The 22,043-nt window shown below is 54.2% G+C and overlaps 1 protein-coding gene and 1 long non-coding RNA gene across 7 annotated transcripts; both read left to right on the top strand.

Annotated features, from left to right (window-relative positions):
• Nucleotides 1-713: 713 nt before the first annotated feature.
• HES6 (hes family bHLH transcription factor 6) lies at nt 714-3,938 on the top strand. Of its 3 annotated transcripts, XM_028105037.2 has the most exons (5): nt 714-1,090; nt 1,739-1,860; nt 2,393-2,479; nt 2,604-2,685; nt 2,914-3,938. In XM_028105037.2, exons 2-5 carry the CDS (start codon nt 1,816-1,818, stop codon nt 3,336-3,338), a joined length of 639 nt encoding a protein of 212 aa, XP_027960838.1. In that variant the 5' UTR covers nt 714-1,090; nt 1,739-1,815; the 3' UTR covers nt 3,339-3,938. The 3 variants fall into 3 exon arrangements, with proteins under 3 accessions (XP_027960838.1, XP_027960837.1, XP_027960839.1); XM_028105036.2 differs by lacking the exons at nt 714-1,090; nt 1,739-1,860 and adding an exon at nt 2,150-2,318; XM_028105038.2 differs by lacking the exons at nt 714-1,090; nt 1,739-1,860 and adding an exon at nt 2,150-2,318 and having other exon boundaries at nt 2,604-2,645; nt 2,914-3,130.
• Nucleotides 3,939-7,768: 3,830 nt separating this feature from the next.
• Nucleotides 7,769-21,723, top strand: LOC114210728 (uncharacterized). Of its 4 annotated transcripts, none has more exons than XR_015767826.1 (4): nt 7,769-8,721; nt 9,452-9,612; nt 12,002-12,144; nt 20,397-21,723. It is a non-coding gene; the product is annotated as an uncharacterized LOC114210728 (long non-coding RNA). The 4 variants fall into 4 exon arrangements; XR_015767825.1 differs by lacking the exon at nt 20,397-21,723 and adding an exon at nt 13,030-14,478; XR_015767823.1 differs by lacking the exon at nt 20,397-21,723 and adding an exon at nt 16,292-17,769 and having other exon boundaries at nt 7,773-8,721.
• The last annotated feature ends 320 nt before the right edge of the window (nt 21,724-22,043 follow it).

Here is a 22,043-nt window from a genome sequence, read left to right on the forward strand (position 1 = left end):
TGAGCTTTCTGGCATGCAGGGGGGACTGAAAACAGCAGGGGATGACTGAAGTAAAGGGGTAGGTTTCTACCTGGATGATCAGTGCTAGGCTGGGAAGGTCTTAGAAGCCTGCTCACAGAGAAGCAAACAAGGGGCTGAGTGATGAGAGGTGAAAATCGACAGAAGAAACTCTCAGGTAGCTATAGATAGACGTCAGTGAGGTGACTTTGGGAAACGTCAAACCTCTTACCAAACTCACCCTGTTTGTAAAGGTCCTTCTAGTGGGGACCCCAAAGTGAAATAGTCACAGGGAGTAAGATCCATCTCAGGTGGCTGGGGTGGGGCATATTTGTGGCCTAGTACTACCACTCACTGCACTGCAGTCCCTGGATGTTTCCTTCCCCTGCTGCTTTCCAGCCAGGCTTGGGACATGCCCTCACCTTCCCTACCCACCCAGGCTTCTGCTGAGGCCAGGCTCTGTGCTGGAGGTAGATAGGAGGTTCTAGGTAGGTACCTTGACAGAGGGATGCTTATTGTCTGGAGGGATGTGGACCAGACCCTGACAATCCCAATCCCTGGTGAGTAGTACGGGACTGGGTAAGGGTGCAGTGCTACTGTGGGGCAGGTGCACTCCCACCAGAAAGAGGAAGAGGAATAGGGAAGCTGAGACCTAAACAGTGAGGAAATAGGTATTTGGGGGAGTGTTGAAGAGTGTTCCAGGTGGCAGGCTCAGTCTTTGCGAAGGCCTGGCGGCCACAGCCCATTTTCCCATTCCAACCTGGGTGCGCCGTGAAGTGGACCTAAGCCAGTGGAGCAGGGAACAGGCGGCGGTCCCCAGGGTGCTGCCCAAGGTCGCGGCCCCCCCGCCCACTCACCCCACCCACAGGGAGGCCAGTCTGGCAGATGGGCGGCCTGCGGTGGGGGTGGCGGTCGTCTGGCGGACACAGGCTCACCCGCCATCCGCCGCCGGACAAAGCGGGCCTAGACAAAGGCGCGGCCAACACCTGTCGCTCTTGGCGCGGCCCCCGCTTTTCTCCACCGAAGCGGCTGCAGCTGCCAACTGTCATGGGCATCAAGTTACGGGGACCAGACGGCGGCCTACGCGAATCTGGTGAGGGGAGGGCTGGGAGGGAAACGGAGCCGAGGGGGGACGGGGCGGGGGACCGGGGACGAAGGAGACTGGCCAGGGCGAATGAACAGGAGTGGGGACCACAGAAGGACGGGCGGGGAGCAGGGAGGACCGGGAAGAGTGGGCGGGAGGGGGAACAGTGAAGGGTGGGGAGGGGGGTCAGGGATGTACAGCGGGGGCGGGGGTGTGTGGCTGGGAGGGAAAGGGAGGTCACAGGGGGACAAGGGAGCGAAGGGGGTTAGGGGGACATGGGGAGCTCAGGGGAGACAGCGATGATGATTAGAAGAGAATGGGCGGCTGGTGAGGGGCGGTGGTGGGTGGTACCAGGGAGGAAGCGGCGGGCGGGGGAAGGGTGACCTGAGAAGGAGCGCCAGGAGGAGGGGCGGTGCCGGCTGGCCGGCGGACCCCGCCCCACTAGGATCCCCGCGCGGGCGGAGGGCGGTGTCGAGGGTCGAGTCCGGTGTCGGGACCCACAGATGCGCAAGAAACTCAACGGAGCCATAGGGCCGCTGCCACCGCCGCCACCCGGTGGGCCCCCATCTCCCCGGGGCTCCGCAGCTATCCCAAGCCGGACCCGTAGACCTTTCCAGGTCCAGAGACCGCGGCGTTGACTGTGGCTCTGCCCTACAGAATCCAGCACCCCGACAGTCGCGCGGGAGCGCTCCTCCCGGGAGGCACCTTGCACGAACTAGGACAAGTGTGACTGAATGAATGCTGCTCCCACGCACAGCAGACCTGGGGGCCTTGCTCAGGTAGGGAGAGCAACAGACGCAGCCCTGGCCGCCGCTCTCCGGGTCACCGCCCCCTCGGGTGCCCCAAGCCGCTGGGGTTGCGAGGAGGCCGGGCTGGGGGCCCCGCCCGCCGACCACGCCCCACCAGCTGCCCGCCGACCCGGGCGGCGGGGCCGGACAATGCGCGCCGCTCCCATTGGCCGCGGCGCACCTCGAAGCCCGCGGCTCGGGGCCCGCGCGGCCAATCCGTGCATTGAGATGCAAAGAAGCTGCTATAAAAGGGGAGGGGCCGCGGCGGGCGGAAGACGCGAAGGAGCGAGGGCTGCGGCGGCCCCACCGGAGCAAGGCAAGGGGCGCGGGCGCTAGTCGCGCTCGCCCCGCTCTGGGCGGTGCGGGTCATGGCTCCGCCCCCGGCGCCCGGCCGGGACCGTGCGAGCCGGGAGAATGAGGACGGCTGGGAGACTCGGGGGGACCGCAAGGTGCGGGCCGGGGCCTCAGGGGGGCAGGCGGGCGGGAGGCCCGGGACCTGAGCTCAGTCGCCCGCTTCCCGCAGGCCCGGAAGCCCCTGGTGGAGAAGAAGAGGCGCGCGCGGATCAACGAGAGCCTTCAGGAGCTGCGGCTGCTGCTGGCGGGCGCCGAGGTGAGACGGGGTCGCCGGGCGAGCTGGCGGGCGCCCTGGGGCCGCTGGGCCGGAGAGCGGGGTTCGCGGCGCCGCCCGGCCTCACCGACCCCCCCACACGCCCCCGGCGCTCCCGCCGGCGCAGGTGCAGGCCAAGCTGGAGAACGCCGAGGTGCTGGAGCTGACGGTGCGGCGTGTGCAGGGCACGCTGCGGGGCCGGGCGCGCGGTGAGTGGCGGTGGGGCGCGCGGGCGGGGCGCGGGGCGCGTTCGCCCAGCCTGTCCCCGGCCGCGGACTGGGGACTTCCCCGCCCGGCGCCCCCCTGCACTGTCGGCGGCGAGGGCGACCTCCGGGTCTCGTGGGTGAGCCCTGTCCCCGCGGGCTGGGCGGGCCGGGCCACCGCAGTGGCTGCTTACCGGACGGGGCGCCGCTCTCTCCCTCCCACTCCTGGCGCAGAGCGCGAGCAGCTGCAGGCGGAAGCAAGCGAGCGCTTCGCGGCTGGCTACATCCAGTGCATGCACGAGGTGCACACGTTCGTGTCCACGTGCCAGGCCATCGATGCCACCGTCGCCGCAGAACTCCTGAACCACCTGCTCGAGTCCATGCCTCTGCGCGAGGGCAGCAGCTTCCGGGATCTGCTGGGGGACGCCCTGGCCGGGCCTCCGGGAGCCCCTGGGCGAAGCGGCTGGCCCACGGGAGGGGTCCTGGGGTCCCCTCAGCCCAGTACCCCAGGCCCCGGGGACGACCTGTGCTCCGACCTGGAGGAGGCCCCCGAGGCTGAACTGACCCGAGCGCCTGCTGAAGGGCCAGACTTGGTGCCAGTGGGCCTGGGCAGCCTGACCGCTGCCCGCATCGCTCAGAGCGTCTGGAGGCCTTGGTGACTAACACCAGCCCGAGGTTTGCGAGGGTGGGCGTGGCCTTCCCTTGCTCTGTTCCCTCCTTCCTCCCTGCGGTCCAGATGTGGTGGGGCAAGGGGGCCTGGCTGTCTCCCAGGGCTGCCTGCTCTCTTCCTCCAGTGGCTGGGTTGCCGGGCAGTCTGGGATGACCAGCCCAGTCAGGCCCCTAGCCCTGTTTCTTAAGGAAGTATCTCTTACGGACCCCATAGTCCCGTCCCCCCCCCCCCCCCGCCCGTGGGTGGAGGGCAGGAGCTACAGGAGGAATCTTAGGGAACCAGGGTTTTCCAGGGTTTCACTGTCCCAGCCTTCTCAGGTACCGTGTGGATCTGGGGGCAGGGGTGACCAGAATGGTGCCGAAGTCCTTCTCGGGCCTGGGCACTAGTGACGGGACAGAGGGACACCTCAGACCCTGACAGCCCTGGCCTGAGCAGAAGCTTGAACTCGCCACTTGAGTCAGGACACAGGAGAGGCGGGTGCTTCCTCCACCTGCCAGAGAGAAGCAAAGCTCCCTGGACGTCTTGAGTCTGTGTGTTAGGTTACCACCACGTGTTCCAGTTTTCTTAAATAAAGCATCTTGGAGAGTTAGCTACCCTTCTGGAGTAGGACTGAACGATGTCGCGTCATTGATGTGTCTAATGTGTAAATACTACTCGAGGGGCGTTTTTCTTGTATCTGATGCTGGCAAATGTTTCTAAAAGCTCTCACCCTTTGTCAGCAGCATGAGGAGCACAGTGGTGATGGAGAGGAGACACCCTGCGGCGCGTCTCACGGTGGACACTGCTTCCACCTCCCCAGGAACTGTGTCACGGCATCCTGGAGATGGATACCATTGCCATGGGGTTTGTCTCCCAAGTAACAAAGCAACAGGGGAACAGCCCGTCCCCCCAACCATTCTCTGGTTCGTGACCTTCTAGGAACAAAACTAATGCCTACTCCCTAGCCATGTGGTTTGGAAGTTTCTCTCAAAGACCTGTTTTAGGATCCACGAGCGTGATGCAGATGTCAGTCTACTTGTGTGAGGTGGTCCCTTTTCCTGGCAGAAGAGGGATCTTCCCCCAGTACCAGTGAGTTCAGGGACATGGAGAGCCTCCCCTTCATGGCTTGAAGTGCAAGCCCTGTTGCTCTACTCAGCTTGGACTAGAGGTCACAGTGGGCTGCCCAAGAGGTCAGAGACCTTGGAAGGAGGGGGAGGGGACGGGCAGCGGGGGTGGAGGGAGGTTCCCTCCTGGGCTAGGCCAGGGCCCGCAGACAGCAGGTGGTCAGTTGACAGCGGTCACTGCCACAGGGAGCCCGGCCCGGTCACTCCTACTCCAGGACCCCAAAGCCACTTGAGTTGCCAGTGCCCAGACTGGGGCTGCAGTGTGACAACTCAGGATTGACACGTGGGTCTCTTCTCTGGTTGGGCGCCTTGGCTTCAAGAACATCTTTCCCAGCAGCCCTTTGACAAAAGCCTCCCGGCGGGTCCTGGCCACCAGGGGTGTTTCACATTGGCCCCCCTGTGGTTCAGTCTCAGACCTCAGCCACTAGGCTCTAACCAGATGCAATTTATTTTTAGCGACTGGGGAGAGGTTGGGACGGGGTGGAAGAGGCAGCTCCATAAGGGAGGGCTCAAGAGGGATGGAAACGTTATTCCTGGGATTATTTTAGCTGCCCCAGACAGACTGATGTAGGATGTGTCCATGGGGACACGGATGGAGCACAGGTGCCCATGCAGGTCTCAGTTGCCTGTGGCTTCCGACAGCACCCAAAGGCCACTGTGATGAGTCCCGAAGCCATTTGGGGGGCATCTGCCAGGGACTGTTTTGAAGCATCAACTCCTTCCTCTCATGCCCACACTTTGTCACATTCTCCCAGAGACCCTGGAAGAGGGCCAAGGGGACCCAGGACTCGGGATGCAAGGTGCAGGAGGCTGACCTGGGGGGAACGGTGTCGCTGGGACCAGGACCCGCCTCAGGTCAGAAGCCACTAAAGCCAAAGCAGTGGTCCTGCGCTCCTCCCACCTCTGATTCAGCCAGTTTGTACGGTGTGCCTCAGGAGCAGCCTCTTTACCAGACATGTAAGTGGTCCCCAGAGTGGCGACCACAGTCAGCCTCTGTGAGTGAGAGCTGCTCTCGCCTCTTGGAGCCTGGACCACCAGCTTCCTGCCTTCATTCCTTCAAAAGCTCTTTGCAAATTTCCCACTCTGCCAGACAACTATTTCATACCACCTCCCCTCTCGGAAACCCCCAAGGCTCCCTCACAGGCCTTGCTCTTGACTTTGGTAGCATTGCTTCGTCATTCCCTGAGATGAGCCTCCCTCCCACTTCAAGTCCCTGGCCCACTGTATTAGTCTTCTGTGGCTACCATAAATCGCCACAAACTTGGTGGCTTAAAGTAACATTATTATCTTGCATTTCTGTAGAAGTCTGACACAGGATTCACTGGGCTAAAGAAGAACCTAGAGCTTTCAGAACAGCTACATTCCTTCATGGAGGCTTGAGAGTGAATTCATTTCCTTTCCTTTTCCTGCTTCAGAGGTCACCCACATTCTTTGGCTGGTGGCCCCCTTCCTCCACCTTCAAAGCCAGCAACAATGCATCTATCACACCCTTCTTCCATAGTCACATCTCCTTCTGACCCTTGTGCCTCCCTCTTCCTTCTACTTTTAAGGACCCTCATGATGAGACTGGGCCCACCTGGATAATCCAGGATAATCTCCCTGTCTCCAGGCCCTTAATCCTCAATCAGATCTGCAAAACCTCTTTTGCGGGACTCATGTAAGGTAACACACTCACAAGTTCCAGGAATGATGATGTGGACATCTCTGGGGGACCACTAATCTGCCAACCATACCCACGTGGGCTTCTGCCCAGGCATCCTGCCTTCCATCATGATGCAGTATGGTGCCAGCCTTCCACGCAGGCATCGGATTTGGTCCCCTCGACCTCTCAGTGACTCTGCTGCATCACTAATCCTCTCCTCCCTCTGCCTCATTCTGCAAAGAAGCTGAAATGTCTCCTTCTGGAGAAAGCGGAGATAAGACCTCCTTGGACTTTGCCGTACCCTATTAGCCTCTGCCTCATTGCTCTGCTCGAAAGCAACATTCCGTAAAAGCGTAAAAGCGCCGTTTACACGAGCTGTCTCCACTTGCGCACCTCTCACCTCCCTTCATGCCTTTCCAGTCAGGCCATTGTTCCCTCCCCTCCAGTGACCCTGCCCTGGTCAAAATCTCCAGTGACTGCCAAGTTGCCAAGTCCAGCGGTCCTGTCTTAAGTTTCTTGCTCAACCTTCTGCCAGTGAAGCACTCCTGGGTTATCAGCCCCTCCCTCCTGAAACTCTCTCTTCTCTCGAACTCTAAAACACCCAGTGTCCTGGGTTGTCACTGGCCATCCCCAATCTCCTTTGCTAGATTCGCCTCTCCTAGATGCACACTTGAGGCTCTGTGTCCTTCCCTATCACCCCACTCGGTCCATTTGTTTTGTCCCATCGTGCACCCTTGATCCAAAGCCCATCTCCATCCTTGTGGGCCCCTATACTCTCCTGTTTGCTTAGTATCTACACTCCGACGTCTGATGGGCATCACAAACCACAGCCCAAGCGCCACTGACTCTCACAGCCAATGCACTGTCACTACCCCACTCACTGCTCGTTCATGGCACCCCACTGATTAGGCAAAAAAATCTATAGAAGCCACACTCTTTCTTCGCCTGTCATCTCACCTTCAGCCAATCAAGTGCATGAGCTATACTTTTTTTTTTTTTTAAGATTTATGTATTTATTTGAGAGAGAGCACGAACGGGAGGGGCAGAGGGAGAGGGAAAGTCCCAAGCAGACTCCCCGCTGAGCGCAGAGTCCCACAAAGGGATTGATCCCACCACCCGAGATCACAACCTGAGATCACGGCCTGAGCCCAAACCAAGAGTCGGGCACCCAACCGATTGCGCCCCCCAGGCACCCCATGAGCTCTACTTCTAAATCCACTCTCCAGTCGTCATCTTTCCACCGACAGAGTGCTGACATCCTCATCTCATCTTTAACCTGGACTTGGGCAGCAGGGCCAACTCGCCTCCCCACTTCCACGTGGGGCTCCTGGCAGAGGCCGCCTCCGGGGTCCCTCCCTCCCGTAGCTCTGCTCTAGGCTCGGGCGTTGGCTAGAGACCTGAGAGCGAGGATCCGGTCAGTCTCGCTCAGTGCCGTTCCTGGACGGCCTGGAGCCGGCGCTGGGGAAACCGGAGGGATTTGGGAATAAGGGAGCAGAGCTCCAGGGGCCCTCGGGCTGGACTCCCCGGCGCCCAGCTCACCGAGGCGCTCGGAGACGCTGGCGGGCATTCCGCGCTCAGCGGGCCGGAGGCATTGGCCACGCCCTCGCCCCGCCCCGCCGGAGAGCGAACCGCGGAGCCTCCTGGGAGATGTAGTTCTTCTCCTTCCACTTCCCTTTCTGCGAGGCCGCTTCAGGCGGAGCCGGCACCGCGACTCCCAGAGGCCTCCCGGCCCGGAGGCCACGCCCCCTGCCGCGAGCGCCCAGAGCCCGGTCCTCTGCCGGACCGAGTCCAGCCGCAGCCAGGAACCTCGAGCGGTTGGCTAAGGGGCCGTGTGGCCGACCGAGGCTGGGCTGCCGTCTCTCCAGCAGCCCTGCGACCGGGACAGGAAGAGAGGAAGGCGCCTCGTGAGAACGCGAAGACAGAGGGCGCCCCGGCACGTCTCTGCTCAGACTGCCACCCAGAGTCTCGGGAGGTCGGGAGTATTGAAAGTGCAGGCAAAGCCACCGGCGGCGGGCGCCGAGGAAGGAGGGGGTCGTTTCAGGCTGTGGAACGGAAGCAGGTCTGTTGAGGAGGGAACACGAGCCTTGCTGACGGTGCCCGAGACCAAGCCCCGGCCTTGAGCGGCCTTCACTCTCCACCTGCGCTGAGCACCTGGTGCGGGCTGCGGCCCAAGACAAACTGACCGGACAGACCCCTGCTGTCGTGGAACTTGGCTTCTCCTAAAACGGCCGAGGGCCCACAGAGAGCCACCGGCCACCGCAGACTGCAGACGTAGACAGGCATCGCTTTGGAGAGCAGCCAGGGAAGCCCCCAGCTTATCAGATTACTCATGCCCGTCCTGGGGTTTGGGTGGAGCTGGAAGGAGACGGGGTAAGGTTTTAGACTGGGGACCCAGAGGCCTAGCAGCTTGTCGTGGAGCGCCCAGGTATTTCCTCTGGCTAGAGCTGTTCTGCTTCATTGTTGCCTCGACCATCAGCCGATGACACTTGGGGCACTGTCCTCTGACCCCCTCCAGATCCTGCCCTCCCTTAACCTCGGAAAATCTTGTCGGCGCCCCTCGCGGTGAGGCTAGCTCCCAGACCGGAAGCTCCTACCTTCTGTCTTCGCCCGCTCTCCCAACAAACTTGGTAAACCTCACTGAGATCTCCTGGTCTTGTCCTGGTATTTGCTTCACAGTCAGGTTTCTTGAAAATCATTTCTATTCTCATTTTCTTCATTTGTTCACCTGTTTGCGCATCATAAAATTTCACTCTGGCCCACATTTCTGTTCACTCTACTGAAAACTTCTGGAAGTCTCTGATGAAGTCCTTATTGCCAAGCAGACTGTTTTCTTCTTACGTAAATATTGCGGCATTTGGCACTGTCAATAAACTCATGCTTCTTAAAACCCTGTTCTCGGGGCGCCTGGGTGGCTCAGTTGGCTAAGCGACTGCCTTCGGCTCAGGTCAGGATCCCGGAGTCCCGGGATCGAGCCCCGCATCGGGCTCCCTGCTCGGCGGGGAGTCTGCTTCGCCCTCTGACCCTCCCCCCTCTCATGTGCTCTCTCTCTCTCTCTCATTCTCTCTCAAATAAATAAAATCTTTAAAAAAAAAAAAAACCCAAAACCTGCTCTCGGTCGAGTTGTCCTGCTTCCCCTTCAACCATTCCTTCTCAGATTCTAGACAGGGCTCTCCTCAGCCCACGGTTTATTGCTCTGCCCCGTGTTTCCTTCCTTAGTCCTCTAAGTCTGTATGTCTCCATGGCTTTCCCTCCTGTGTCACTGACTCTAAAACTGACTTCCAGCCCAGCTGGGCTCTCTGGAGCGCTCGTGGCGTTTATCCAGCTGCCCCTGGTTGTCGGCCCTCGTGGCTCCCACAGGTTCTCCAAACTCAGCAAATTCCACCTGAACCCAGCTCTTCTGCAGGACCTGCACCTCCTGTCGTGTTCTGGATCCCTGAGAGCACCATGGCTGTCCTCCACCACCCAGGGCAGATGCCTGACGCTCAAGGAGGTACCTCCTTGCCCTTCCGCCGCACCATGTGAGCAACGCCCAGTAACTGTCAGTTCCACCTCTTTAGTCGCTGTAACCAACGAATGAGTTGGTCTCCTTCCTCGTCCCTCTCCCTCCGTCCACTGCTGCCGCGTTCTTAGGTCAGGTTCTTACCCCCCAGCCGGACGGTGGCAGTGATCCTTAGGAAAACTACACCTAGTAGTACCTCCTGAACTACAGTCCTTCCAAAGCCCAACACTGTGCACATGAGCAGAGCGCAGGAGGCCCACGACCCCCCGGGGCCACTCAGAGCTTCAGAGCTCCGCCTTCAAGCCCCTCTCCCCCGTTCCCGTCCCTGTTTCCATCTCCTTGCCAGGTGTGTGGCTACACACACACACACACCACACACCCCACACACACACCCCACACACACACACCACACCCTCACACACACCACACACCCCACACACACACCACACACCCCACACACACACCCCACACACACACACCACACCCTCACACACACCACACACCCCACACACACACCCCACACACACACACCACACCCTCACACACACCACACACCCCACACACACCCCACACCCCACACACACCACCCCCCACACACACACCCCCACACACACACACCACACCCCACACACACCACCCCCCCACACACACACCACACACCCCACACACACACCCCACACACACACACCACACCCTCACACACACCACACCCCACACACACACCACCCCCCACACACACACCACACACCCCACACACACACCCCACACACACACCACACCCTCACACACACCACCCCCCACACACACACCACCCCCCACACACACACACCCCACACACACACCATACCCCACACACACACCACACACCCCACACACACACCCCACACACACACACCACACCCTCACACACACCACACCCCACACACACACCACCCCCCACACACACCACACACCCCACACACACCACCCCCCACACACACACCCCCCCACACACACACCACCCCCCACACACACCACACACCCCACACACACCACCCCCCACACACACCACACACCCCACACACACACACCCCCCACACACACCACACACCCCACACACACCACCCCCCACACACACCACACCCCACACACACACCACCCCCCACACACACCACACCCCACACACACACACACCCCCACACACACACACCACACACACCACACCCCACACACACCACCCCCCACACACACCACACACCCCGCACACACCACCCCCCACACACACCACACCCCACACACACACACCCCCCCACACACACACACCACACACACCACACCCCACACACACCACACCCCACACACACACCCCCCCACACACACACCACACACACACCACACACCCCACACACACCACACACCCCACACACACACCCCACACACACACACCACACCCTCACACACACCACACCCCACACACACACCACCCCCCACACACACACCACACACCCCACACACACACCCCACACACACACACCACCCCCCACACACACCACACACCCCACACACACCACCCCCCACACACACACCACCCCCCCCACACACACACCCCACACACACACCACACCCCACACACACACCATACCCCACACACACACCACACACCCCACACACACACCCCACACACACACACCACACCCTCACACACACCACACCCCACACACACACCACCCCCCACACACACCACACACCCCACACACACCACCCCCCACACACACACCCCCCCACACACACACCACCCCCCACACACACCACACACCCCACACACACCACCCCCCACACACACCACACACCCCACACACACACACCCCCCACACACACACCACACCCCACACACACACCACACACCCCACACACACCACCCCCCCACACACACACCACACACCCCACACACACACCCCACACACACACACCACACCCTCACACACACCACACCCCACACACACACCACCCCACACACACACACCACACACCCCACACACACACCCCACACACACACACCACACCCTCACACACACCACACCCCACACACACACCACCCCCCACACACACCACACACCCCACACACACACCACACACCCCACACACACACCCCACACACACACACCACACCCTCACACACACCACACACCCCACACACACACCACACACCCCACACACACACCCCACACACACACACCACACCCTCACACACACCACACACCCCACACACACACCACACACATACCACACACCACACACCCCTGCTGCTCTTCTCTGCAATTGCTTTCAGGGTTGGGAAGGATTTCCCCGGCACCCAGTTTTAGGCAGTTGTCAAGTTTCTCTTTCATTTTCCTGTTGGTATAACTCAGACGGTGTTTGTTCTCTCACAGTATTTACCGGATGCCTACTCTTTGTCAGGCATGATTCCAGTTGCTGGAGATGAAGTTTCTTCTCGAGCGTACACTTTTAGCAGGAAACCAGACAAAAAATGATGATATGGCAGGCAGCGTCTCTGTGCCAAGAAGAAAATCAAGTAAGTGCAGAGGACAAGGAGGAACGGTGCAGAAGCAGGGCACAGGTGCGCGGGCTGGTTGGAGACAACCTGCCCTGTAGGCTTTACTCGAGCAGAGCAGTGACAGTGTGGAGGGACGAGCGAGCAGGTCTCCCGGGGGAAGGGATGTTCCAGGGAGAAGCAGCAGCAAGTGGGGCCGGTTCTGGGGCCTGGGCAGCCGGATCCTCATAGTCTCCTCACAGTCGTTCCTGGTGTGTCTGTGTTTCCTTCCGTAACAACAGCAATGCCATCCCTTCATTGACCCCAGGTGCCAGGGCCCTCGGTGTGTGGGATCTTAGCCGCTCCTTAAATGTCACAGTGACCCCGACGTAGGTATTACTAGTCTCCATTTTACGGGTGAGGAACTGAGGCTCAGAGAGGTTAAGTAACTTTTCTTAAACTAGATTTTTTTTAAAGATTTTATTTATTTATTTGAGAGAGAGAATGAGAGAGAGCACATGAGAGGGGGGAGGGTCAGAGGGAGAAGGAGACTCCCCGCGGAGCAGGAAGCCCGATGCGGGACTCGATCCCGGGACTCCAGGGTCATGACCTGAGCCGAAGGCAGTCGCTTAGCCAACTGAGCCACCCAGGCGCCCCTAAACTAGATTTTTCTTTAAAAAGCCATACACACTGCCAGGAAAAGTCAAGCATTACAGAAGGCCGGCCGTGGAAAACCTGGGCCTTCCTTCTGCCTCCGCACGCATCCCTTCGTCCCCCGCTCCAGGAGTCTCCACGGTTAACAATTTCTTGGGTGACCGTTTTGATGCTTTCCATGCCTCTGCAAGCATATATACCTAGGATAAATGTCTTTTTCTGCAAATGGGACCATTCTGTACATACCATTCTGCAACTTTTTGAACCCAACAGTAGAACCCCGGTTCAGCGGTGTACCCGTGATGTGCCACGCTCCGTCCTCAGCACCAGGGACACAGTGGTGAGGAGGAAAAGCCCCTCCCTCGTGGGGCCCGCCTGACCCACCATGTTGCCACGCGCAGAGGCTTCTCATGCACAATAGCCTCACCCAGGGTGTAGACAGGGTTTCCCACGCTTTTCCAAGACCAGTGCTCAGCGAACAGCCTGTGTACTTTGCAACATGTACCCTATGTTTCTAGAATTAAGATGGCATGTCATTGAAAATGTGTAAATGTCGGATTGCTGCCCGGCAAACCTGTCTTCCATTACACTCCACCTTCAGTGGAGAAGGGGGCGGTTTTCTGCACTCTCCTTAATAGTAGACATCCCTATCTCACTGATTTACGATGATGAAAACAAGTTTTTTAAGGGAAGGATATTGAATTTTGTGGGTGCAAAGCGTGCCCGGGTCTTGGTTAGAACGGCCTCTCTGTGTCCACCTGGTTCTCTTCCGTCTCCGTGCTCTGCCGCCCCTCGTCTCTGCCCTTCCCCACCACACCTGTCCTGCGCGGGCTCTCCCCGCCTCTACCCCACCTCTGTTCCTGCCTTTCCTTCCCGGTCCTGCTCAGCCTTCCTCTGCCTTGGCCTCCCTCCCTCGGGGGAGCGCGCTGCCCTGTGGCTGCTGCCTGCCGCTCTCTCTGGCCGTGGGGCAGAGCGACACAGGCCAGCTCTGCAGGGCAGGTGACTCTCCCTCCGGGCCCTCCGCTCCTCTCTTCCCGGGGCAACACCCTGGCTACCAGAGTCACCATGCCGAGGAGAGCTGTGGGGCACCAAGGAAGCGTGCCCAGCATTTGCTGAGCCAAGTCTTCGGGGGGCCCGGCTGCCCACGTGGAGAGGTGGGCTGGGAGTGGGGGGCAGGATGCTCCCCTTCTTCTGTTTCTTCCTCCAGTGCCCACAGACAGCCCCTGCTGGGCTTGACTCTGGTAGTTAAAAAAGAGGGCTACCCTGCGTGGAGCAGCGTGGAGCACTGGGTGTTGTGCACAGACAATGAATCATGGAACACTACATCCAAAACTAATGATGTGATGTATGGTGATTACCATAACAAAAAATTATTTTAAAAAAATATTATTCAGCCATGAAAAAGAATGAAATCTTGACATTTGCAACAACATGGATGGAGCTAGAGAATATAATGCTAAGTGAAATGAGTCAGTCAGAGAAAGACAAATACCATATGATTTCACTCATATGTGGAATTTAAGAAACAAAACAAACAAGCAAAGGGGGGGGAGAGAAAGAGAGAGAGACAAACCAAGAAACAGACTCTTACCTATAGAGAAGAAACTGATGATGACAAGAGGGGAGGTGGGTGGGGGGATGGGTGAAAGAGGTGATGGGAATTAAGGAGTGTACTTGTCATGATGAGCACTGGCTGATCTATGGAATTATTGAATTGCTATATTGTACACTGAAAACAAATATAACAGTGTATGTTAACTATATTGGAATTAAAAAAATAAAAATAAATAAAATATTCTATGTTGCCCCATTAAAAAAAAAAAGAGGGCTACCCAGTTAACATGGCTGAAGACCAGTGCAGGGAGGGGTCTTTCGTGGGGGCTTCAGACTTCAGCGAAGGACCCAGGCTCAGCTGGGGCTGCCGGGACAAAGTCAGGAGGGGGGACCAAATATCCCCAAATATATCCTGTGGGAATATCAGAGCTACAGGGTGAGGCTGTCAGGCCAGACCCCAGCTCTTCTCTGAAAGGGTCTGGTGAGGACTCCTTATGAACGTCGAGACTCTCCTCGGAGGCTGGCAGCCAGCTGGCTCCTCCTCCAAAAGCTCTTGGCTTTTTGTCCTTGGGCTTTGCCTTAAGAGCTAGTCTGTAGCAAGGCCCACATCCCTGGACTCCTGAGGCTTCGCTGTCTCCGTGCTCTGTAATAGCACAGCCAGGTGTGAGACCCCTCTGCTGGGCCCTGAACGGACGGACCTCCCTGGCATGGGCGGGCTAGGGGTGGGCAGGGAGCATGCACACGCTGCTCCAGAGAAGCTGAGAACACAGCTCGGGGGCAGTCCGTGCCCCCTGTAACCAGGAAGAGTTCCAGCAGGAAATCCCACCAACCCAGAGCAGCAGGGCCTCTGCCTTAAGGACAATGCAATTTCAGGGGGGACAGACATTTCCTGATCATTAATGTACAAGAAACAAAGGCCACGAGAGAACAAGAAATAGGGCTGGAGGGTGGAGGATAGGGTGACATGACCTTCCGCAGGCAGAGGCTCCTGAAGGAAGGCTTCCTGGAGGAGGTGGTATGTGAGCCTTGCAGGACAGCCAGGTTCTTGACGGGGGGAGGTAGGAGGTTAAGCAGAGGAGGAGGACTTACCTTTAGACCCCAGAGGTCACCATGCTCCTGAATCTGACTTGAGAATTTCCTGTGGCCGTCTCTGGTCCCTGAAGTGACACAGGGGGATTGGGGGGGGGGGCAGGAACCAGGAGGGTGAAGCACCCAGAAGTGCTTCAGAGAGCGTGCTCCCTCTGGGGCTTCATTCTGCTTCTCCCCACATGAGCTCCCTCTCCAGCAGCTTCCCGGGGAGCAGCTCCCTGGCAGTCAGTGGGGACTGGGATTGTCAGCGGCCTTGCAGTCCAGCGGTGCTGCTCGCCCTCCCTGAACTCTGGGGGCCAGAGCTTTCCATGCCTCTGCAAGCATATATATCTAGGATAAACGGATTCCTGGCCCCGTGGCTAGGTATATTAAAATTCAAAATATTTCTTAAGTTTAAATATTTATACAAAACCAATTCATGATTTTACTTAACCAGTTTTAATGGAAACAAACTCAGTCATATTTCCAAAGTCTATTACTTATTTTCAGTGGAGAGAATGGCCAGGTTGATTTCTTTTGACCACGTGATGAGCTTAAATGTTTCATGGTCATGAACTGCAGCTTACCGAGATGTCTTACGGGACGCCACTGTGACGGGCAGGGTGAACAGCCTTCTCGAGGCCGCTCCCAGAGTAGAGAGGAGTGCACTCCGCACTGTGAACTGTTCTAGAAGATGCAGACGCCAGACACGGGGATCATTGTACATCATCAAGTACTGATATTGCATGCTGCTTAGATAATTCCAGATAAAACTTCTGTAGTCCAGAGGATTTACGTCAGAATATTGAAGAGTCCAATTGGTGGCTGCTTTGCAGAAATCAGATGTATACACAGAAAATAATTTTTCTCCAGTTAAAAATTCAGAATCTGAAGACAGCTTTTTTTTTTTAAGGTTCCAGGAGTGCCATCCTGAACTTGGAATGTGTAGCCTTCAGAGGTAGTTCCTGGCACAGCATTAGAATCTGAAGACGTGTTCATTTCTCGTGTCTTCATTTCCAGCGGGGCAGAAGAGTGTCTGGGAGCCTAATCTCCATCGGATGTGCAGCCCCCCGCTGTCCAGGGATTCCTTTTCAACTTCCATATTTTTATTTTGAAACTCAGGCCGTATATTCATATCTTCTGCTACAATCTTACATTCATCTGCGACTTTCAAGTTACAATTGTGCTAGAAGCAGAGGGACAGCATTAAGCACGAAGCACGCAGCTGGATGCACAGTCCTGTTTCACTGTCTAGCGTCCCACAAAGACTCCAGACGTGTGCAGTCTGTTTGCACTGAGATGCTTTCAATGTCAACACATTGTAGTTTTCATTTGATATATATTTCAATATTTACAAATATCTTTGTGGGTGAAGTGCCTGATTGCATTTAATCTTGAACCTCATGGGGTATCTGGATGTGTTTTTAATGGAGGTTTTAGAACAGACATCAGAATATCCCTTCTGCTCATTCATTTTTCCTTGAAATCACACACAAAAAAATATGTGTCTATATCTTTTACACAGTGCTAAAGAAGCTTATCAAATCTGATTTCACACAAGGGGCATTTTTGCACATGAAGATTATGAGTGCGGAAGGCACCAATCTGACACAATCATATTTCGGGGAAAACAATGGTGTATGCACTCTTGTATAACTTGCCATACTTGCTCCCTTATTACATCCCTGGTCACGAGCATTTTTTACATCAACTCTCTTTCCAACCTCTACTTTCCTACGCTAGACCTAGGAGGCTTTTTCCTTCATTTCGATAAAGTCAGTATATGTTATTTTATCATTGCGACATTACTCTCCATGCAAGCAGCCCTCACAGTCTGACACTCGTTCACAGTGGGCACAATCAGAGAGTAAGGAAAAGTATTTGCATCCAAATGATAGGCGATCTAGCGTGGTTTGCTTACAGCATTACACATTTGTTCTGTATTTTATTAGACAAGACATATGGACTTCCAGTAGTTTCTTGGGATTCTCTCTAAGATGCACGTTATTTTTTGTTCAAAGTGTCATAGCTAAAATCATTCAAAATATTCTGCCATTTGAAGCACCTGGGTGGCTCAGCTGGTTAAGCGTCTGCCTTCGGCTCAGGTCATGATCCGAGGGTCCTGGGATCGAGCCCCACATCAGGCTCCCTGCTCCTCGGGGAGCCTGCTTCTCTCTCTCCCTCTGCCTGCTGCTCCCCCTGCATGTGCTCTCTGTTTCTCTCTCTCTGTGTCAAATAAATAAAATCTTTAAAAAATATATTCTGCCATTCTTTGTTTCTCTGATTTCATCATCTTCTGCAAGGCGTCATCTAATAAACCATCAGTTTGAATATTAAAAAAAAAAATACTTCCATTTTAGAGACCATCACAATGAAACATCAACTTTTCAAGGTCACAGATTCTGTTTAAATTTTTCTAATCTTTTTTCTAAACTTTGAAACCTTTTTTTACATTGCAAAAATTTGATTGTTATATTACTGCAGAAAAGTATGCATGAAAAATAAAGACAATTCTTTGGATTAAATGAGCCAATCACAGTGAATTCATTTGCCTAGAACATTAAAAAAAAAAAGTCTTTAGAAAAATCTTTGGACTATTATTTAGCAAAAAAAAAAAAAAGGAAGTTCTGATACATGCTACAACATGGATGAATCTTGAAAACATTTTGCCAGGTGAAATAAGCCAAACAGAAGACAAACAGTGTATGGTTCCAGTAAGACTTACCTAGAATAGGCAAATTTATGGAGACAAAGCAGAACAGAGTGTACCAGGGGCAGGCGGAAGAGAGCGTTCGGGAGATATTACTTAACGCCTGGTGTGGTGAAAAGTTCTGGAAACAGTAGCTGTGGCTCAGCATCGTGAAGCTACCTAATGCCGCTAAAGGGTACACTTAAAATGGCTAAAATGATAAGTTTTCTGTTATGTATATTTTACCACAATAAAAAAGTCAACCAAGGAAAGTTATCAACTGCGCAGAACATAAACGTACCCAAGACCCCATAACTCCATCCCGGGGCCCCTCCCAGTGAAGAACCAGTGCTCACCAGAAGGTCTGCATGGGAGTGTTCAGAGCCACAGCATTTGCTAAGAGCCTCAGACTGGATACAACTCAGCTGTTTGTAAACGCGAGGACGCATTTGTGAGGGGCGCTGCATCCAGACGGGAGTTACTCTGCAGTGACGACAAGAGGTCGGGTCTGACCGCTGACAATTCAGATGAGTCTCACCAACATGGTGCTGAGCGAAAGAAGTCAGAGTTGGAAGAGCATGTACTGTATGATTCCACTTATGTGAAGTTCAAACCCAGGCAAAATCAACCCGGAGCATAGTGCTAACCTTGAGGGGTGGTGACTGGAAGTGGCTTCTGAGACGCATGAAATGTTCTGTTTTGTGATCTGGGTCCTAGTTAGTGGGAGTATTTATTTTGTGAAAATTCATCAAGCTATATACACTTAGGATTTGTGTACTTGCCTGTAAGTATGGTTTTACTTCAGTAAAAAAAAAGTTTACTTAAAAAAAAATCAAATCAATCATTACAAATAGCAGAAAATTATGTACCCGGTGGAAATAAAGTAGTAAAAGTGTTTTTTTATATAAAAAAGTGAATAATGGTGGGGCGCCTGGGTGGCTCAGTTGTTAAGCAGCTGCCTTCAGCTCAGGTCGTGACCCCCGGAGTCCTGGGACCAAGCCCCGCCCCCCACATCGGGCTCCCGCCCCGCCTCGGGCTCCCTGCTCCACAGGAAGCCTACTTCTCCCTCTCCCACTCCCTCTCTCGCTGTGTCTGTGTTCCCTCTCTCGCTGTGTCTTTCTCTGTCAAATAAATAAATAAAATCTTAAAAGAAAAGTGAATAATGGTGACCTATTTATCACTGACTTAAGTGAATAAAGTATAAAAGTTTCCTAGTAAATTTATTTTCCTGGTTAAAAATTCTCAGAAAATGTTAGATCAAATCTCATTTGTGAAAAGTCAAATATATTCATAAATAAGATGTGTATTGCTCATTTCAGTGCCTGAGACAGGGTCCAGAAAAGCCTTTTGAGGAAGTGACCTTTGAGCTGAATTTGGGGAATGAGCAGCCACTTCAGGAGTGGAAGTTGTTCTAATCAAAGGGAATGGCAGGGACCCAGGCTTGAGGTCCAAAGACCTGCTGTGTCCTGGAGAAAGAAAGGAGCCCAGGGGCAGCGCCACAGTCAAGGGATGGGACTCAGGAGGTTGGAGGGGGGAGGAGGGGAGCTAACGGAGGACCTCATAAGCATGGCAGGGAGTTTGGATTTGATTCCAAGCAAATGGGAAGCAACTGAGAAACTTAAAGCAGGGGAGGGCAATAGGCCAAGCTGTGTTTTAAAATGATCTCTCTCCCTTTCTGAAAAATCAGCTATAGGAGGGCAAGAGTCTAACAGGGAGGAGGCAGTCTCATTTGTCTCAGAAAGAAATGCCGACATGCCTCAGAGATATTGGGGGTTCGGTTCCAGAACACCACAATAAGGCCAATATTGCAGTTAAGTGAGTCAAGTGAACTTACTGGTTTCCCAGTGCATATTAAAGTTATGTTTACATGATACTGTAGTCTGAGTGGATACTGAGGTGGGCAATAGTATCATGTCTAAAAAATATACATTAATTAAAATATGTTTTATTGCTAAAAAGTGCTGACCGTCATCTGAGCTCTCAGTGAGTCGTAGTCCTTTTGCTGGAGGAGGTTCTTGCCTCGATGTTCATGGCCGGTGACAGATCAGGGTGGTGGCTGCTGATGGCTGGGGTGTCTGTGGCAGGTTCCTAAAATATGACAACAAAGTTAGTTTGGTGCATCAATGGACTCTTCCTTTCACGGATAATTTCTCTGTCGCATGTGATGCTGTTTGATAGCATTTCACCCACAGTAGAACTTCTGCCACCGCTTTATCACCTAAGCGTACGTAATATCCTAAATCCTGTGTTGTCCCTTCAACGGTCTTCATGGCATTATCACCAGGACTAGATTCTGTCTCAGAAAACCGCTTTCTTTGTTCATCCATAGGAAGCAACTCCTCACCCCTCGCGTTTTATCATGAGATCGTCACAATCCAGTCCCTTCTTCCGGCTCCACTTGTAATTCCAGTTCTCCTGCTGTTCCCAGCCCATCTGCAGTGGCTTCTTCATAGAAGGATTGAACTCTCCATGTCATCCATGAGGGCTGGAATCAGCTTCTTCCAAACTCTTATTAATGTTGATATTTTGATGTCGTCCCATGAAACATGACTGTTTTAATATAAAACATATAGAATGGTGAATCCTTCCCAGAAGGTTTTCAGTTTACTTTGCCCAGATCCATCAGCGGAGCCACAATGACAGCTAGAGCCTCATGAAATGTATTTCTTAAATAATAAGACTTGAAAGTCAAAATGACTCCTTGATCCATGGGCTGCAGGATGGTTGTTGTGTGGGCAGGAATGAAAACATTCATCTCGTCCATCTCCATCAGAGCTCTTGGGTGACCCAGTACGCTGTCAGTGAGCAGTCATATTTTGAAAGGAGTCTTTTTTTATGAGCAGTAGGTCTCAACAGTGGGCTTAAAATATTCAGCAAACCATGTTGTACACAGATGTGCTATCGTATGTATAGAGCACAAGCAGAGTAGATTTCCCATAATCCCAAAATCCCCAGGATTTTCAGAATGGTCGGTGAGCATTGGCTTTAAGTCAGCAGCTGCATGAGCCTCTAACAAGAGAGGCAGCTGGTCCTTTGAAGCTTTGACGCCAAGCACTGACCTCTCTAGCTGTCGAAGTCCTAGATAACCTCTTCTTCCAACATAAGGCTGCTTCGTCTACAGGGAAGATCTGTTGTTTAGTGTAGCCACGTTCATTCATTATCTCACTAGATCTGGACAACTTGCTGCAGCTTCTCCATCAGCACCTGCTGCTTCACCTTGCACTTGTATGTTATGGAGACTGACGACTGACTTCTTTCCTTAAACCTCCTGAACCAACCTCTGCCAGCTTCCGACTTCTCTCCTGCAGCTTCTTCACCTCTCTCAGCCTTCACAGAATTGAAGAGAGTCAGGGCCTTGCTCTGGACTGGGCTTTGGCTTAAGGGAATGTTGATCTATCCAGACCATGAAAACTGTCTCCACATCAGCAATAAGCCTGTCTTGCTTTCTTCTCAACCGTGTGTTCACTGGCGTGGCCCTTCTAATTTCCCCAAGAACTTCTCTTTTGCATTCACAACTGGGAGGACTGTTTGGTGCAAGAGGCCTAGCCTTTGACCGGTCTCAGTTTCGACATGCCTGCCTCACTAAGCGTCATCATTTCTAGCTTTTGATTGAAAGTACACACTGGGTGTTATGCACAAACAATGAATCATGGAACACTACATCAAAAACTAATGATGTAATGTATGGTGATTAACATAACAATAAAAATTAAAAAAAAAGAAAAAGAAAGTGAGAGACATGTGACTGTTCCTTTCACTTGAGCACTTAGAGGCCATTGCAGGGTTATTAACTGACCTAATTTCAATATTGTTGTGTCTCAGGGAACAGGGAGGCCCGAGGAGAGGGAGAGGGATGGGGAACGGCCAGTTAGTGGGTGGAGCAGTGAGGACACACACAACATTTATTGGTCACATTTGTTGTCTTCTATGGGCGCCATTCATAGTGCCCAAAACGATCGCAGCAGTAACATCAAAT

The sequence above is a fragment of the Eumetopias jubatus genome, unplaced genomic scaffold (assembly GCF_037043125.1).
Source record: "Eumetopias jubatus isolate StellerSeaLion01/CBP00866 unplaced genomic scaffold, mEumJub1_p1.0 scaffold_3, whole genome shotgun sequence".
Taxonomy (NCBI): Eukaryota; Metazoa; Chordata; class Mammalia; order Carnivora; family Otariidae; genus Eumetopias; species Eumetopias jubatus.